We start from the raw sequence: 19,210 nt of genomic DNA, 5'->3' as shown, positions 1-19,210 counted from the left end.
GCCTCATCGGCAGCTCTGGCATTCACGGGGTGCGTCTGAAGCGGAGGGAGGGGACGGAGCAGATCCTGCAATGACAACAGGGAAGGGATGAGGCTCTCTGAGGAGCAGCTGCTCTCTGGCCTGTGAGCAAGGCTGGGACTGGGTGCTCCCAGTGCCGCTGAGTGAGATCCATCCCCGGGCTGCTGCGCACCAGAGCCGTGACACCTCCCCTGGATGATCTACCAGCCCGGAAGCTTGCGAAAATTCACTCAAACCCCTACATCCCAGTATCACCCAACCCTCGTGGGCCCAGCAAGTCTTGGACTCAGAAAGTAATCAATAAAACAACAACGACTAAAACCACCCCTTACGTAACCAACATCCAGCCCTGCCGTCCCAAACAGAGTGGGCGTTTCTCCCACACGTTGCTAAGCAGGACAAAATGTCAAGATGAAAGACCTGGACAAAACGCCTTCAGCTTCCCTCTCTTCCACGTTATTCCTGCTCCTCCCTGCTCCTGGCACCCCAACACAACGCGGTGGGGGACCGCGCAGACCCACCCCAGGCACACCCTCACGCAGAGCCAGCTGCCCGTTCAGCCCTCCGTTACTCCCAGGCTGGGGATGCAGTGTCTGCCTTCCCTGCTTTGCTACGAACCTGCGATCCCGTGTCTTTGGGCAAGGAGCGAGCCCGCCGAGGCCGGCCGGGGACGAGGAGCTCTGCACGGGCTGCGCGGGGCGGCTGGGGCTGGAGGTTACTCCTTTCGAATGACGCTGCGCCCAACAGTCAGCGGGGGGCGGGGCCAGCAGAACCACCTGCCCCGCTCCCACAGAACAGGCTTTTCTCCCCAAAAGAAGCTTCAGGGCAGCCACACCTTGTTCCGAAGCTTGGTGCCCAGTGTCACCACCCGGCCCCTGCCAGCTCCTGTGCCCACACTAAGGGAGATCCCAGAAGCGCTCGTTGCTGCCCTTGGTTCCTCCAACAGTATCCCCAAATGGATCCAGGTTGGAGATGAGGCCGTGTCTGTCCAGAGGCCAGTGTTTCGCCTGGCAAGAAACCTTGTAGCTGCCCACAACCTGATAGACACCAAGGATTACCTGCCCGGTAAGACAGCAGTTCAAACCCTGGCTGTCTGCGTGGTCGTTGCATCCCTTCCCCGGATCTGAGAGGCTTCTCTTAAAACAACACCCTGTCTGCAGAGAAGGTCCAAAAATATGACCTGTTTGGGTGATGCAATGGTTGCAATGGGCACCCTTGGGAAAGGCCTGCGGAAGTGACACTGGATGAGTGCCTCCATCCATCTTGTGTGGTTTTCCAGGACACAAGGAGCTGGAGCCCCTCAAGTACTCAAAGGTGGCCACGGCTGCCTCTGAAGACTGATCAGGTCTACATTCCACTAGGGCCAGCAGCATCCCAGTGATGCTCTTCTGATAAGGTTTCTCTTTCCACTTTCCAGGGGCATTTGCTGAACTGCCCTCAGTTGCTGCTGCTAGCTTGAATCATATTGAAATCCCAGGATTCCGGAAAATGAAGAATACGGTGATGCAGAAGAAGTCTCTGGTCAGGTGAGGCAGGCAATCTGAGGCTGGTGTCTGTACAGGTTCACTTTTGGACCAGGGAAGAATCCGTTTCCAGCCCCAAACACATACCATTCATCACTGCCCAACAGTGGTGACGGCAGCGCTCAGAGGGCTGGGGTGGGGCTGCTGGAAGCCCCACATTTCAGAGGGTTGGTTCCTCTCTGGCCCTTCAGGAGAGTCCCCTGCATGGTTCTGCTCAGGGACAGCTGCTTGTCAGCCGAGCGTCCTGACGCAGGGATTTTACTCTCCTGAGCTGAGCGCAGCCATCAGTTGAGGTGCCAGTGGCTGCACACACAGGCACGTGGCTTGTTGCATTCTCAGGCAAATTTCCCCTGTTGTGTCCTTTCCCAGGAGGCAGCCAGCCATCCCACAGGACTCCGCTGGAAAAACCTCCGCTGGAAAAAAGCTGGTTGTGACTAGCCAGCCCAAGGGTAAACCCACACAAGGCAGCCAAGCAGCAAAGCAGAGCCAAATGCAGGCAGGGGAACCTCAGAGCTGCAGAGGAGGAGGACAAGGAGAAAAGAAAGTTCCTGTCAGACAGAAATTACTGTCAACAAGTTCTGTGACCAGGATGTACGATAAACCTGAGGTCTTCACTCCACAGCCACCAGGACTTAGGACAGCAGAATTACTGAAATCAAGGCCTGAGGCATTCTGGTCTGTGCTGAAAGAACCTCAGAAGGCCATATTAGCAGGATACAGCTTCCAGCCCTCCCTTTTGGAGTTCAGGTCTAAACACCAGTCACTGGAGACCACACCCATCACCTCCATGACTGAGTGGTCCTGACTGCAGCGATCAGGGCTTGGGGTGCCAGGAGCAGCAGGAGCATCACCTGAGGCAGCAAAACAGGTACGTGGCCCAGGTCCGTGTTGTTTAGAGCGAACATCAAGAGATCCCCAGGCCAACCTCACGCTCAGAGCACATCCCATCGGGCTGCTCAAGGACATGCCCAACTGAGGGATGAACACTCTCTTGGTACAAGGTGTGCACACTCTTTGGGTAAAAAAAAGCTTTTTTAAAGCTCAGGTTCTTGGCTTTGAGCCATAACCTACCTGGGTTTGGCACAAAGCCTGTAAAATTTTGTAGTCCAAAGCTACGTTTTGAAGGCACAGAACACAAATCTAATGGTACAAAAGCCTCAATTTGGAGCCTAAGTCATCATTTTTAGGGCCCAAAGCTCTTTTTATTAATTTCCAAATGCTCATTCGTAGAGCCCAAAGCCACATCTTCAGGGTCCAAACCTTCATTTTAGGTCAAATACATTAAACTAGGCCTGATGCTTAGTTTTCAGGGTCAAAACCTCAGTTTTAGATCACAAAGTCTCATTTTTAGCATCCAAATATTAGTTTGAGACACAAAAGGTCATTTCAGATTCTAAATCCTCATTTCGGTATCCAAACCTAAGATTAAAGAACTCAAAAGTTTTAGATTTAGGGTCTAAATTCTCATTGACGGGGTCCAAGCCTATCTTTTGCAGCTCCAAGTCTTAATTTTAGGACCCATCATCTTATTTTAAGGCCCAAAGCTTCATCTTGCAGGTCTACACTCCCATTTTTAGGGCCAAAGCCACTTTCTTCCTAAGACTTGCAGTTGTAGAGTTTGAGTTATCACTGTAGGGTCCAAAGTACCATTTTCAGTTTCAAAAGTAATAGTTAGAGTCCAAAGCATGAATTCTAGGGTACAAAGCCGCAATGTAATTGTTCAGACTCGTCATCTAAACCTCATTTTTTTATTGTTGAAAGCCTTATTGTATCATCCAAACATATTTTGGGTCCAACATTTTTAAGGCTCAAAGAATCAGTTTCAAATCCAGATCCTAATTTTTAGAATACAAGGCCTCATCTGTAGTGTGTCAACCCTTCTTTGTTGGGGTACTAAGCTTATATTTTAGAGTTGTAATCCTCATTTTAGGGTATGAAGCTTTATTTTTAGGGTGCAAAGTCTTTAGTTTACAGACTCAAATGTGGAGAGCCAAAACTCGCATTGATATAGCCCGAAGTCTTTTTATTAGGATCCAAAGCCTATAGGACATGAAAGCCAATTTTAAGAGTATAAATCTACATTTTTAGGCTGCAAAGCCAGAGTTGAATGCGCAAGGCATGTATTGACTGGCATAAAAGACAGCTCTGGAGCAGCTGAATTAGGGGGGAACAGAAGACCGAGACAGAAGAAGACCCCCCCACTCTGGGATCACCTCCATCAAAGACCAAAACAGCAGAACGCCTTCTGGACCTTGTCTCCCAGAGACGCCGGACATCTGGGGACCCGTGGTGGTAGCCATGAACCCCTTTTCCTTCCCTCTTCTCCCCATCTCTTTCCTTGTTCTCTGTCTCTTTCTATCGTACGTCGCTTTACGGGCATAAGTAATAAAGTGCCAGGTTAGATTGAAGTTTGACTCCCTTGACTCTTTGAATTATTTGCGCTCTGAAACCATAAATGAAACGAACCATCACGCGTCCACGAGTGGACCGTGACAGTTGCCTGGAAAGCTGTTACTGTTAACGCTGTTAATCCCTACGAATCATTTATTACATTTATTGTTGTAATGAGTAAAACTTGATTTCACAGAGTATTGGAGAGTTTGGGCTTTTATGCTGATCGCACTTTGTGCTGCGCACCCTGTGTTAAAACACCTCGGAGCTTCCCAAACCTGCTGCCTCTTGACCCACTGCCCCCACCGCGCCTGCCCCAGCAGCTGAGCATGAGGTGATCTTCTTCACAGCCCTGGCAGAGCCTGACTGCTTCTCAGCTTAGTTGATTTTGCAAGGATTTGGTTGTTTCTGCAGCTTCTGTGCAGCTCTGCTCACACTCCTGTGCCCACCAGGTCTCCAAAGCCACTTGTGTTTCACAGGGCATGTGGAGGGATAGAGAAGAGGAGGCTGAGGGGAGACCTTGTTGCTCTCTACAACTGATTTTTCACAGAAAGGGTCATTGGGCACTGGCAGAGGCTGCCCAGTGAGGGGATTGAGTCATGTAAATGGCAGGTGGATGAGGTGCTGAGGGGCACGGTTTAGTGGTTGATAGGAATGATTGGACTAGATGAGCCTGGAGGTCTTTCCATACCTAGTGATTCTGTGAATACAGGGGTAGGAACATGGCATGAGCAGAAGGACAGTGTCGAGTGCTTACACCATGTCACGCCCAGGAGCTCCGCGCAGGGACAGGGAAGGATGCTCCAGGGGCTGGGAGCAGCTCCCAGGCCTCGGGACAGAGCCACCCTTGTGCCACAGAGAGCGTGTAGCCGTTGTCACGCAGCTGGCTGTTTGTGCATCAGTTTTCCCATGAGGAATCACTGTGCTGCTGCGGAGCGGCGTGAGGGCATCTGTGTATCCGGGCCGGGTGTACAGGCAGGGCTGGGCTGGTGGGGTGACCCCCACCTCCAGGAGAGAGGGTCTGACAGGGTAAGGAGGGGCTGGAGGAGAACAAGGAGGCAAAAGGCTTGTTCTTATTTATTCTTTTTAATTGTAAATAACATCCCATTAAAAGGTGAAATCACACACAAATCTCTGCAGCCCTTTGGCACCGTATGGAGGCCCCAACAGAGGGAAATATAATGAGAACAGCAAATAAAGAGAGGCCTTATCAGTACAGACAAATACATCCACACCACACTCCAGAGCCTGTAGCCCTGTGCCCACCGGACACTATCCCCACCAATGTGGTGGCATCCCAGGGGACTTCAGGCGGTGGCACCTGGACAAAGCAACAGCCCAAGGCCCTGCTCTGCCCCTTGCGTGACCTGAAGATATTCAATTCTCAGCTTGCCTCGTGCATTACTGGGGAAGGAATGCAGAACTTTTCCAGGGAAGTTGTGGCTGCATCATCCCTGCAGGTGCTCAAGGCCAGGTTGGACAGGGCCCTGGGCAGCCTGATCTTGTGGGAGGTGTCCCTGCCCATGGCAGGGGAGTTGGAACTAGATGATCTCTAAGGTCCCTTTAACCCAAAGTATTCTACGATTCTGTGGTTCTATGATTCTATGATTCTCCCACCTCCACACTCCCACCCCCTCCCCAAATTTGAGTACAAATTGCAACAAGGATAATGGGATTTTTTAAAGGCTTCTTTATTAATTCATAAGCTACAACCTCTCTCAATAAATATTGCGGCTAACGTTAAAGGTCCTAAATGCTGTTGTTACTAAACAGAAATTCTCTACAATCTTTGACTTCTCAACAAGTCTAAGGCAAACCACTGACACTACAGCTTCTGCTCACTCCTACCTGATGCCTACTCTATCTCTAATAACCTACAGCGAAGGAGAGGTGAAGAATCCAGTTCTTGGAAGTCCCAGTAGCGTGGGGGGAGCATCCTGCTAAAGCACACGTGGGCTTTGATCGGTGACTGGCCTCTTACAAGAGGGAATCCAGATTGATCCAGTTGCTGACATCCGCTATTACAGAGGCATCGTTGACTTCAAACAACTGCTCCGCATTGGCAGAATTTGAGAGATCGCTTGTCCCTTCATCACAGAGATGCTGCAGGAAAGAAGTGGCCACGAAGCTTTCGTCCAGGCTCAGGCTGTTCTGGGAGGACTCAGTGAGGACCTGCTCCGGCCCCTGGGGACATTCAAAGTGGTGCCCTTGTGCCATCAACTCCAGGTTGAGCGTTTTGAGGCTGACTGGAGATAAGAGCTCCAGATCCCCAAAAGTGGAGACCTCTCTGTTCAGGCTGGGGTCAGAGTCCCCTTTCAGGGATCCCAGCTGGGTCTGCTCCTCCTGGCTCAGCAAGGCGGAATTGGAAAGCCGACACGCTTTGGCTGTTTGCTTGGGCAAGGGCTGCTTGCGCTTGAGCCCTCTTTTGCCATCCACTGGATTCCAGTTCTGGTTGCCATTACCTTCTTCAAACTCTTTCAGCAGCAGCTGTGACTCCAGGTTGACAGAGAGGACTTTATTGGAGGCACAAGCTGAAGCAGCCAGGGAGGCACCACGCTGTGCTTCTTGCTGGGCTTTCGCAGTGGAGGCTGGGTGGATCTGCACTGGGCGCATCCTCTGCTTTTTGAAGGCACCGCTCTTGAGCTGCTCAACGTATTGCGGGTCAAGCTTCCAAAAGCCACCTCTCCCTGGCTTGTCCTTCTCTCGAGGCACCTTGATGAAGCGCTTGTTTGAGGAGAGGTTGTGCCGGATGGAGTTCTGTGAAAAAAGAGAAAAAAAACAAGGTGGAACAATCATCGGCTGGTGCCGCAACTATCTGCGTGGGGAGGCTGGTGGAGAAGCATCTTTGCAGCAAGGAGGAAGAGGAGGGTCTTTACATCCATGTGGCCCCATTACCAGTGGCAACATGTGGCACCACCATGGTGGAGGGCACCATCAGGGCCCTCCTCGCATCCCCAGCTTGACCCACACCTCCTGTTAGTGTTGCGGGGAAAGCGGTTTGCTAAAATACAGGCACATGTCTGCCTGCTGCCAGGCTGACACAAACCGGACGGGCAAAACTGGAGAGGCACGGGGGCTGTCCCACCCCAGCCCTGTGTGTCCCCAGAGGTGCCTTCTGGCCCAGAGGAGCTCCGGGTAAAATCACTGCATCCTCATCAGCCACTGCTTAAAGGAGGTGGGGGGAAGACTATGGGGAAGAGAAAGAAAGAAAGAGAGGATTTTCTGCTTTTCCAGCCATATTTCCTGGTGGGTTAATATATTAATCCTTCCTCCCTGCAAGAACCTTGTGTACCTCCTGCATCTCTTCCTTCTGTCAATGAACACTTTGAATTAAAAGTGTGGTGAATATCCAGCCATGAGTTTGCAAGAGAAAGTCAAGATTCTGGTACTCAGCTTCTCCCATAGAGTCCCTCCCATAAGTTTCCCAGCACGGGGAGTCTGGGGAACACCTGTGGCCCTGGAGAGGGACCAAGGGCTTCCCTACCTTTCTCTCTGGTGGGCTTCAATAGCCTCCAGACACCCACTTGCTCAGGGAGGTGGTGGACAGTTCCTGGGCGGGGGGCTAAGAAAGGTTTAGCTCAGCCCTGCCTGGGGGAGCAGTGGTGCAGGATAGCTGGCACGCTCTGGATTTGGGCTGGGAATAACTAGAGCAGAGGGAGGAGCAACCCAGGTGCCTCCTGCCCCACCACATTCTAGAAAGCCACCCGTGCTGGAGAGTGTCCTCTGAGATGGAGCAGGGCAGCAAGCTACAGGAAGCTGAAGTGGGAGACAGAGACACCTTCACTCCAGAGTCAAGAGGAGATGCAGGGACCAACAGCGCAATGGGGACCTTTCCACTCCAAAAATGACCCTGAGCTCTCTCTTACACGATGGAAGCTGTGAAAGGCCCTTCCCAGCCATAAGGGGAGATGGGGCAGGGCAAGAGTTCTCAAATGTCCTACCTGCCACACGGGATCAGCTTGACGGAAGTAGCAGAAGTTGTCGGTAATCCACTTGTAGATGTCGGAGAGGGTGACGTGGGGCTCCTTGCTGGCTTCCATCGCCATGCAGATGAGGGTGGTGTAGGAGTAGGGTGGCTTGATGTAGGGGTTGGTCTGGTTGTCAATGCCCTCCGTCAGCTGAGGGTGCGTGGACACAACGTGGTGCTCCGTCATCCAGCTGGAGGAGGAGATGGGCATGCGGGGAGTGTGGGGCGTTTCCATGCGCACTGAGTCAGTGCCCAGGGGTGAGCACGGTGCGGCAAAGCTGGGGATGCCCTGACAGCTGTGGGGGTCCGGGCTGCTGGGGCAGCAGGAGGAGTTGCCCATGCTAGCGCTGATGATGGAGAAGTCCAGCAGCCACGTCAGGTTGGGCAGGCTGTCGTCCACATCGTCCGAGTCTCTCCTGCTGCCCTCCTGCCCTCTGTCCTTCCCTGTCTCCTCGTGGCTCTGCCACCCCTCAGCCATGCCTCATCGGCAGCTCTGGCATTCACGGGGTGCGTCTGAAGCGGAGGGAGGGGACGGAGCAGATCCTGCAATGACAACAGGGAAGGGATGAGGCTCTCTGAGGAGCAGCTGCTCTCTGGCCTGTGAGCAAGGCTGGGACTGGGTGCTCCCAGTGCCGCTGAGTGAGATCCATCCCCGGGCTGCTGCGCACCAGAGCCGTGACACCTCCCCTGGATGATCTACCAGCCCGGAAGCTTGCGAAAATTCACTCAAACCCCTACATCCCAGTATCACCCAACCCTCGTGGGCCCAGCAAGTCTTGGACTCAGAAAGTAATCAATAAAACAACAACGACTAAAACCACCCCTTACGTAACCAACATCCAGCCCTGCCGTCCCAAACAGAGTGGGCGTTTCTCCCACACGTTGCTAAGCAGGACAAAATGTCAAGATGAAAGACCTGGACAAAACGCCTTCAGCTTCCCTCTCTTCCACGTTATTCCTGCTCCTCCCTGCTCCTGGCACCCCAACACAACGCGGTGGGGGACCGCGCAGACCCACCCCAGGCACACCCTCACGCAGAGCCAGCTGCCCGTTCAGCCCTCCGTTACTCCCAGGCTGGGGATGCAGTGTCTGCCTTCCCTGCTTTGCTACGAACCTGCGATCCCGTGTCTTTGGGCAAGGAGCGAGCCCGCCGAGGCCGGCCGGGGACGAGGAGCTCTGCACGGGCTGCGCGGGGCGGCTGGGGCTGGAGGTTACTCCTTTCGAATGACGCTGCGCCCAACAGTCAGCGGGGGGCGGGGCCAGCAGAACCACCTGCCCCGCTCCCACAGAACAGGCTTTTCTCCCCAAAAGAAGCTTCAGGGCAGCCACACCTTGTTCCGAAGCTTGGTGCCCAGTGTCACCACCCGGCCCCTGCCAGCTCCTGTGCCCACACTAAGGGAGATCCCAGAAGCGCTCGTTGCTGCCCTTGGTTCCTCCAACAGTATCCCCAAATGGATCCAGGTTGGAGATGAGGCCGTGTCTGTCCAGAGGCCAGTGTTTCGCCTGGCAAGAAACCTTGTAGCTGCCCACAACCTGATAGACAACAAGGATTACCTGCCCGGTAAGACAGCAGTTCAAACCCTGGCTGTCTGCGTGGTCGTTGCATCCCTTCCCCGGATCTGAGAGGCTTCTCTTAAAACAACACCCTGTCTGCAGAGAAGGTCCAAAAATATGACCTGTTTGGGTGATGCAATGGTTGCAATGGGCACCCTTGGGAAAGGCCTGCGGAAGTGACACTGGATGAGTGCCTCCATCCATCTTGTGTGGTTTTCCAGGACACAAGGAGCTGGAGCCCCTCAAGTACTCAAAGGTGGCCACGGCTGCCTCTGAAGACTGATCAGGTCTACATTCCACTAGGGCCAGCAGCATCCCAGTGATGCTCTTCTGATAAGGTTTCTCTTTCCACTTTCCAGGGGCATTTGCTGAACTGCCCTCAGTTGCTGCTGCTAGCTTGAATCATATTGAAATCCCAGGATTCCGGAAAATGAAGAATACGGTGATGCAGAAGAAGTCTCTGGTCAGGTGAGGCAGGCAATCTGAGGCTGGTGTCTGTACAGGTTCACTTTTGGACCAGGGAAGAATCCGTTTCCAGCCCCAAACACATACCATTCATCACTGCCCAACAGTGGTGACGGCAGCGCTCAGAGGGCTGGGGTGGGGCTGCTGGAAGCCCCACATTTCAGAGGGTTGGTTCCTCTCTGGCCCTTCAGGAGAGTCCCCTGCATGGTTCTGCTCAGGGACAGCTGCTTGTCAGCCGAGCGTCCTGACGCAGGGATTTTACTCTCCTGAGCTGAGCGCAGCCGTCAGTTGAGGTGCCAGTGGCTGCACACACAGGCACGTGGCTTGTTGCATTCTCAGGCAAATTTCCCCTGTTGTGTCCTTTCCCAGGAGGCAGCCAGCCATCCCACAGGACTCCGCTGGAAAAACCTCCGCTGGAAAAAAGCTGGTTGTGACTAGCCAGCCCAAGGGTAAACCCACACAAGGCAGCCAAGCAGCAAAGCAGAGCCAAATGCAGGCAGGGGAACCTCAGAGCTGCAGAGGAGGAGGACAAGGAGAAAAGAAAGTTCCTGTCAGACAGAAATTACTGTCAACAAGTTCTGTGACCAGGATGTACGATAAACCTGAGGTCTTCACTCCACAGCCACCAGGACTTAGGACAGCAGAATTACTGAAATCAAGGCCTGAGGCATTCTGGTCTGTGCTGAAAGAACCTCAGAAGGCCATATTAGCAGGATACAGCTTCCAGCCCTCCCTTTTGGAGTTCAGGTCTAAACACCAGTCACTGGAGACCACACCCATCACCTCCATGACTGAGTGGTCCTGACTGCAGCGATCAGGGCTTGGGGTGCCAGGAGCAGCAGGAGCATCACCTGAGGCAGCAAAACAGGTACGTGGCCCAGGTCCGTGTTGTTTAGAGCGAACATCAAGAGATCCCCAGGCCAACCTCACGCTCAGAGCACATCCCATCGGGCTGCTCAAGGACATGCCCAACTGAGGGATGAACACTCTCTTGGTACAAGGTGTGCACACTCTTTGGGTAAAAAAAAGCTTTTTTAAAGCTCAGGTTCTTGGCTTTGAGCCATAACCTACCTGGGTTTGGCACAAAGCCTGTAAAATTTTGTAGTCCAAAGCTACGTTTTGAAGGCACAGAACACAAATCTAATGGTACAAAAGCCTCAATTTGGAGCCTAAGTCATCATTTTTAGGGCCCAAAGCTCTTTTTATTAATTTCCAAATGCTCATTCGTAGAGCCCAAAGCCACATCTTCAGGGTCCAAACCTTCATTTTAGGTCAAATACATTAAACTAGGCCTGATGCTTAGTTTTCAGGGTCAAAACCTCAGTTTTAGATCACAAAGTCTCATTTTTAGCATCCAAATATTAGTTTGAGACACAAAAGGTCATTTCAGATTCTAAATCCTCATTTCGGTATCCAAACCTAAGATTAAAGAACTCAAAAGTTTTAGATTTAGGGTCTAAATTCTCATTGACGGGGTCCAAGCCTATCTTTTGCAGCTCCAAGTCTTAATTTTAGGACCCATCATCTTATTTTAAGGCCCAAAGCTTCATCTTGCAGGTCTACACTCTCATTTTTAGGGCCAAAGCCACTTTCTTCCTAAGACTTGCAGTTGTAGAGTTTGAGTTATCACTGTAGGGTCCAAAGTACCATTTTCAGTTTCAAAAGTAATAGTTAGAGTCCAAAGCATGAATTCTAGGGTACAAAGCCGCAATGTAATTGTTCAGACTCGTCATCTAAACCTCAATTAAGGCCTTAAAGCCTCATTTTTTTATTGTTGAAAGCCTTATTGTATCATCCAAACATATTTTGGGTCCAACATTTTTAAGGCTCAAAGAATCAGTTTCAAATCCAGATCCTAATTTTTAGAATACAAGGCCTCATCTGTAGTGTTTCAACCCTTCTTTGTTGGGGTACTAAGCTTATATTTTAGAGTTGTAATCCTCATTTTAGGGTATGAAGCTTTATTTTTAGGGTGCAAAGTCTTTAGTTTACAGACTCAAATGTGGAGAGCCAAAACTCGCATTGATATAGCCCGAAGTCTTTTTATTAGGATCCAAAGCCTATAGGACATGAAAGCCAATTTTAAGAGTATAAATCTACATTTTTAGGCTGCAAAGCCAGAGTTGAATGCGCAAGGCATGTATTGACTGGCATAAAAGACAGCTCTGGAGCAGCTGAATTAGGGGGGAACAGAAGACCGAGACAGAAGAAGACCCCCCCACTCTGGGATCACCTCCATCAAAGACCAAAACAGCAGAACGCCTTCTGGACCTTGTCTCCCAGAGACGCCGGACATCTGGGGACCCGTGGTGGTAGCCATGAACCCCTTTTCCTTCCCTCTTCTCCCCATCTCTTTCCTTGTTCTCTGTCTCTTTCTATCGTACGTCGCTTTACGGGCATAAGTAATAAAGTGCCAGGTTAGATTGAAGTTTGACTCCCTTGACTCTTTGAATTATTTGCGCTCTGAAACCATAAATGAAACGAACCATCACGCGTCCACGAGTGGACCGTGACAGTTGCCTGGAAAGCTGTTACTGTTAACGCTGTTAATCCCTACGAATCATTTATTACATTTATTGTTGTAATGAGTAAAACTTGATTTCACAGAGTATTGGAGAGTTTGGGCTTTTATGCTGATCGCACTTTGTGCTGCGCACCCTGTGTTAAAACACCTCGGAGCTTCCCAAACCTGCTGCCTCTTGACCCACTGCCCCCACCGCGCCTGCCCCAGCAGCTGAGCATGAGGTGATCTTCTTCACAGCCCTGGCAGAGCCTGACTGCTTCTCAGCTTAGTTGATTTTGCAAGGATTTGGTTGTTTCTGCAGCTTCTGTGCAGCTCTGCTCACACTCCTGTGCCCACCAGGTCTCCAAAGCCACTTGTGTTTCACAGGGCATGTGGAGGGATAGAGAAGAGGAGGCTGAGGGGAGACCTTGTTGCTCTCTACAACTAATTTTTCACAGAAAGGGTCATTGGGCACTGGCAGAGGCTGCCCAGTGAGGGGATTGAGTCATGTAAATGGCAGGTGGATGAGGTGCTGAGGGGCACGGTTTAGTGGTTGATAGGAATGATTGGACTAGATGAGCCTGGAGGTCTTTCCATACCTAGTGATTCTGTGAATACGCAGGTAGGAACATGGCATGAGCAGAAGGACAGTGTCGAGTGCTTACACCATGTCACGCCCAGGAGCTCCGCGCAGGGACAGGGAAGGATGCTCCAGGGGCTGGGAGCAGCTCCCAGGCCTCGGGACAGAGCCACCCTTGTGCCACAGAGAGCGTGTAGCCGTTGTCACGCAGCTGGCTGTTTGTGCATCAGTTTTCCCATGAGGAATCACTGTGCTGCTGCGGAGCGGCGTGAGGGCATCTGTGTATCCGGGCCGGGTGTACAGGCAGGGCTGGGCTGGTGGGGTGACCCCCACCTCCAGGAGAGAGGGTCTGACAGGGTCAGGAGGGGCTGGAGGAGAACAAGGAGGCAAAAGGCTTGTTCTTATTTATTCTTTTTAATTGTAAATAACATCCCATTAAAAGGTGAAATCACACACAAATCTCTGCAGCCCTTTGGCACCGTATGGAGGCCCCAACAGAGGGAAATATAATGAGAACAGCAAATAAAGAGAGGCCTTATCAGTACAGACAAATACATCCACACCACACTCCAGAGCCTGTAGCCCTGTGCCCACCGGACACTATCCCCACCAATGTGGTGGCATCCCAGGGGACTTCAGGCGGTGGCACCTGGACAAAGCAACAGCCCAAGGCCCTGCTCTGCCCCTTGCGTGACCTGAAGATATTCAATTCTCAGCTTGCCTCGTGCATTACTGGGGAAGGAATGCAGAACTTTTCCAGGGAAGTTGTGGCTGCATCATCCCTGCAGGTGCTCAAGGCCAGGTTGGACAGGGCCCTGGGCAGCCTGATCTTGTGGGAGGTGTCCCTGCCCATGGCAGGGGAGTTGGAACTAGATGATCTCTAAGGTCCCTTTAACCCAAAGTATTCTACGATTCTGTGGTTCTATGATTCTATGATTCTCCCACCTCCACACTCCCACCCCCTCCCCAAATTTGAGTACAAATTGCAACAAGGATAATGGGATTTTTTAAAGGCTTCTTTATTAATTCATAAGCTACAACCTCTCTCAATAAATATTGCGGCTAACGTTAAAGGTCCTAAATGCTGTTGTTACTAAACAGAAATTCTCTACAATCTTTGACTTCTCAACAAGTCTAAGGCAAACCACTGACACTACAGCTTCTGCTCACTCCTACCTGATGCCTACTCTATCTCTAATAACCTACAGCGAAGGAGAGGTGAAGAATCCAGTTCTTGGAAGTCCCAGTAGCGTGGGGGGAGCATCCTGCTAAAGCACACATGGGCTTTGATCGGTGACTGGCCTCTTACAAGAGGGAATCCAGATTGATCCAGTTGCTGACATCCGCTATTACAGAGGCATCGTTGACTTCAAACAACTGCTCCGCATTGGCAGAATTTGAGAGATCGCTTGTCCCTTCATCACAGAGATGCTGCAGGAAAGAAGTGGCCACGAAGCTTTCGTCCAGGCTCAGGCTGTTCTGGGAGGACTCAGTGAGGACCTGCTCCGGCCCCTGGGGACATTCAAAGTGGTGCCCTTGTGCCATCAACTCCAGGTTGAGCGTTTTGAGGCTGACTGGAGATAAGAGCTCCAGATCCCCAAAAGTGGAGACCTCTCTGTTCAGGCTGGGGTCAGAGTCCCCTTTCAGGGATCCCAGCTGGGTCTGCTCCTCCTGGCTCAGCAAGGCGGAATTGGAAAGCCGACACGCTTTGGCTGTTTGCTTGGGCAAGGGCTGCTTGCGCTTGAGCCCTCTTTTGCCATCCACTGGATTCCAGTTCTGGTTGCCAAGACCTTCTTCAAACTCTTTCAGCAGCAGCTGTGACTCCAGGTTGACAGAGAGGACTTTATTGGAGGCACAAGCTGAAGCAGCCAGGGAGGCACCACGCTGTGCTTCTTGCTGGGCTTTCGCAGTGGAGGCTGGGTGGATCTGCACTGGGCGCATCCTCTGCTTTTTGAAGGCACCGCTCTTGAGCTGCTCAACGTATTGCGGGTCAAGCTTCCAAAAGCCACCTCTCCCTGGCTTGTCCTTCTCTCGAGGCACCTTGATGAAGCGCTTGTTTGAGGAGAGGTTGTGCCGGATGGAGTTCTGGGAAAAAAGAGAAAAAAAAACAAGGTGGAACAATCATCGGCTGGTGCCGCAACTATCTGCGTGGGGAGGCTGGTGGAGAAGCATCTTTGCAGCCAGGAGGAAGAGGAGGGTCTTTACATCCATGTGGCCCCATGACCAGCGGCAACATGTGGCATCACCATGGTGGACAGCACCATCAGGGCCCTCCTCGCATCCCCAGCTTGACCCACACCTCCTGTTAGTGTTGCGGGGAAAGCGGTTTGCTAAAATACAGGCACATGTCTGCCTGCTGCCAGGCTGACACAAACCGGACGGGCAAAACTGGAGAGGCACGGGGGCTGTCCCACCCCAGCCCTGTGTGTCCCCAGAGGTGCCTTCTGGCCCAGAGGAGCTCCGGGTAAAATCACTGCATCCTCATCAGCCACTGCTTAAAGGAGGTGGGGGGAAGACTATGGGGAAGAGAAAGAAAGAAAGAGAGGATTTTCTGCTTTTCCAGCCATATTTCCTGGTGGGTTAATATATTAATCCTTCCTCCCTGCAAGAACCTTGTGTACCTCCTGCATCTCTTCCTTCTGTCAATGAACACTTTGAATTAAAAGTGTGGTGAATATCCAGCCATGAGTTTGCAAGAGAAAGTCAAGATTCTGGTACTCAGCTTCTCCCATAGAGTCCCTGCCGTAAGTTTCCCAGCACGGGGAGTCTGGGGAACACCTGTGGCCCTGGAGAGGGACCAAGGGCTTCCCTACCTTTCTCTCTGGTGGGCTTCAATAGCCTCCAGACACCCACTTGCCCAGGGAGGTGGTGGACAGTTCCTGGGCGGGGGGCTAAGAAAGGTTTAGCTCAGCCCTGCCTGGGGGAGCAGTGGTGCAGGATAGCTGGCACGCTCTGGATTTGGGCTGGGAATAACTAGAGCAGAGGGAGGAGCAATCCAGGTGCCTCCTGCCCCACCACATTCTAGAAAGCCACCCGTGCTGGAGAGTGTCCTCTGAGATGGAGCAGGGCAGCAAGCTACAGGAAGCTGAAGTGGGAGACAGAGACACCTTCACTCCAGAGTCAAGAGGAGATGCAGGGACCAACAGCGCAATGGGGACCTTTCCACTCCAAAAATGACCCTGAGCTCTCTCTTACACGATGGAAGCTGTGAAAGGCCCTTCCCAGCCATAAGGGGAGATGGGGCAGGGCAAGAGTTCTCAAATGTCCTACCTGCCACACGGGATCAGCTTGACGGAAGTAGCAGAAGTTGTCGGTAATCCACTTGTAGATGTCGGAGAGGGTGACGTGGGGCTCCTTGCTGGCTTCCATCGCCATGCAGATGAGGGTGGTGTAGGAGTAGGGTGGCTTGATGTAGGGGTTGGTCTGGTTGTCAATGCCCTCCGTCAGCTGAGGGTGCGTGGACACAACGTGGTGCTCCGTCATCCAGCTGGAGGAGGAGATGGGCATGCGGGGAGTGTGGGGCGTTTCCATGCGCACTGAGTCAGTGCCCAGGGGTGAGCACGGTGCGGCAAAGCTGGGGATGCCCTGACAGCTGTGGGGGTCCGGGCTGCTGGGCCAGCAGGAGGAGTTGCCCATGCTAGCGCTGATGATGGAGAAGTCCAGCAGCCACGTCAGGTTGGGCAGGCTGTCGTCCACATCGTCCGAGTCTCTCCTGCTGCCCTCCTGCCCTCTGTCCTTCCCTGTCTCCTCGTGGCTCTGCCACCCCTCAGCCATGCCTCATCGGCAGCTCTGGCATTCACGGGGTGCGTCTGAAGCGGAGGGAGGGGACGGAGCAGATCCTGCAATGACAACAGGGAAGGGATGAGGCTCTCTGAGGAGCAGCTGCTCTCTGGCCTGTGAGCAAGGCTGGGACTGGGTGCTCCCAGTGCCGCTGAGTGAGATCCATCCCCGGGCTGCTGCGCACCAGAGCCGTGACACCTCCCCTGGATGATCTACCAGCCCGGAAGCTTGCGAAAATTCACTCAAACCCCTACATCCCAGTATCACCCAACCCTCGTGGGCCCAGCAAGTCTTGGACTCAGAAAGTAATCAATAAAACAACAACGACTAAAACCACCCCTTACGTAACCAACATCCAGCCCTGCCGTCCCAAACAGAGTGGGCGTTTCTCCCACACGTTGCTAAGCAGGACAAAATGTCAAGATGAAAGACCTGGACAAAACGCCTTCAGCTTCCCTCTCTTCCACGTTATTCCTGCTCCTCCCTGCTCCTGGCACCCCAACACAACGCGGTGGGGGACCGCGCAGACCCACCCCAGGCACACCCTCACGCAGAGCCAGCTGCCCGTTCAGCCCTCCGTTACTCCCAGGCTGGGGATGCAGTGTCTGCCTTCCCTGCTTTGCTACGAACCTGCGATCCCGTGTCTTTGGGCAAGGAGCGAGCCCGCCGAGGCCGGCCGGGGACGAGGAGCTCTGCACGGGCTGCGCGGGGCGGCTGGGGCTGGAGGTTACTCCTTTCGAATGACGCTGCGCCCAACAGTCAGCGGGGGGCGGGGCCAGCAGAACCACCTGCCCCGCTCCCACAGAACAGGCTTTTCTCCCCAAAAGAAGCTTCAGGGCAGCCACACCTTGTTCCGAAGCTTGGTGCCCAGTGTCACCACCCGGCCCCTGCCAGCTCCTGTGCCCACACTAAGGGAGATCCCAGAAGCGCTCGTTGCTGCCCTTGGTTCCTCCAACAGTATCCCCAAATGGATCCAGGTTGGAGATGAGGCCGTGTCTGTTCAGAGGCCAGTGTTTCGCCTGGCAAGAAACCTTGTAGTTGCCCACAACCTGATAGACACCAAGGATTACCTGCCCGGTAAGACAGCAGTTCAAACCCTGGCTGTCTGCGTGGTCGTTGCATCCCTTCCCCGGATCTGAGAGGCTTCTCTTAAAACAACACCCTGTCTGCAGAGAAGGTCCAAAAATATGACCTGTTTGGGTGATGCAATGGTTGCAATGGGCACCCTTGGGAAAGGCCTGCGGAAGTGACACTGGATGAGTGCCTCCATCCATCTTGTGTGGTTTTCCAGGACACAAGGAGCTGGAGCCCCTCAAGTACTCAAAGGTGGCCACGGCTGCCTCTGAAGACTGATCAGGTCTACATTCCACTAGGGCCAGCAGCATCCCAGTGATGCTCTTCTGATAAGGTTTCTCTTTCCACTTTCCAGGGGCATTTGCTGAACTGCCCTCAGTTGCTGCTGCTAGCTTGAATCATATTGAAATCCCAGGATTCCGGAAAATGAAGAATACGGTGATGCAGAAGAAGTCTCTGGTCAGGTGAGGCAGGCAATCTGAGGCTGGTGTCTGTACAGGTTCACTTTTGGACCAGGGAAGAATCCGTTTCCAGCCCCAAACACATACCATTCATCACTGCCCAACAGTGGTGACGGCAGCGCTCAGAGGGCTGGGGTGGGGCTGCTGGAAGCCCCACATTTCAGAGGGTTGGTTCCTCTCTGGCCCTTCAGGAGAGTCCCCTGCATGGTTCTGCTCAGGGACAGCTGCTTGTCAGCCGAGCGTCCTGACGCAGGGATTTTACTCTCCTGAGCTGAGCGCAGCCATCAGTTGAGGTGCCAGTGGCTGCACACACAGGCACGTGGCTTGTTGCATTCTCAGGCAAATTTCCCCTGTTGTGTCCTTTCCCAGGAGGCAGCCAGCCATCCCACAGGACTCCGCTGGAAAAACCTCCGCTGGAAAAAAGCTGGTTGTGACTAGCCAGCCCAAGGGTAAACCCACACAAGGCAGCCAAGCAGCAAAGCAGAGCCAAATGCAGGCAGGGGAACCTCAGAGCTGCAGAGGAGGAGGACAAGGAGAAAAGAAAGTTCCTGTCAGACAGAAATTACTGTCAACAAGTTCTGTGACCAGGATGTACGATAAACCTGAGGTCTTCACTCCACAGCCACCAGGACTTAGGACAGCAGAATTACTGAAATCAAGGCCTGAGGCATTCTGGTCTGTGCTGAAAGAACCTCAGAAGGCCATATTAGCAGGATACAGCTTCCAGCCCTCCCTTTTGGAGTTCAGGTCTAAACACCAGTCACTGGAGACCACACCCATCACCTCCATGACTGAGTGGTCCTGACTGCAGCGATCAGGGCTTGGGGTGCCAGGAGCAGCAGGAGCATCACCTGAGGCAGCAAAACAGGTACGTGGCCCAGGTCCGTGTTGTTT

General features: G+C 52.8%; 2 protein-coding genes across 2 annotated transcripts; both read right to left on the bottom strand.

The window, feature by feature from the left end:
- Window positions 1–5,909: 5,909 nt before the first annotated feature.
- LOC138718600 (forkhead box protein J1-like) lies at window positions 5,910–8,377 on the bottom strand. Its single transcript, XM_069853106.1, has 2 exons — window positions 7,874–8,377; window positions 5,910–6,689 (listed from the first exon to the last, which is right to left on the bottom strand). Exons 1-2 carry the CDS (start codon window positions 8,375–8,377, stop codon window positions 5,910–5,912), a joined length of 1,284 nt encoding a protein of 427 aa, XP_069709207.1.
- A 5,929-nt stretch (window positions 8,378–14,306) lies between these two features.
- Window positions 14,307–16,775, bottom strand: LOC138718508 (forkhead box protein J1-like). Its single transcript, XM_069853018.1, has 2 exons — window positions 16,272–16,775; window positions 14,307–15,086 (listed from the first exon to the last, which is right to left on the bottom strand). Exons 1-2 carry the CDS (start codon window positions 16,773–16,775, stop codon window positions 14,307–14,309), a joined length of 1,284 nt encoding a protein of 427 aa, XP_069709119.1.
- Window positions 16,776–19,210: the final 2,435 nt, after the last annotated feature.

The sequence above is a fragment of the Phaenicophaeus curvirostris genome, chromosome 3 (assembly GCF_032191515.1).
Source record: "Phaenicophaeus curvirostris isolate KB17595 chromosome 3, BPBGC_Pcur_1.0, whole genome shotgun sequence".
NCBI lineage: Eukaryota > Metazoa > Chordata > Aves > Cuculiformes > Cuculidae > Phaenicophaeus > Phaenicophaeus curvirostris.
This window is presented reverse-complemented; position numbering and strand designations above follow the sequence as displayed.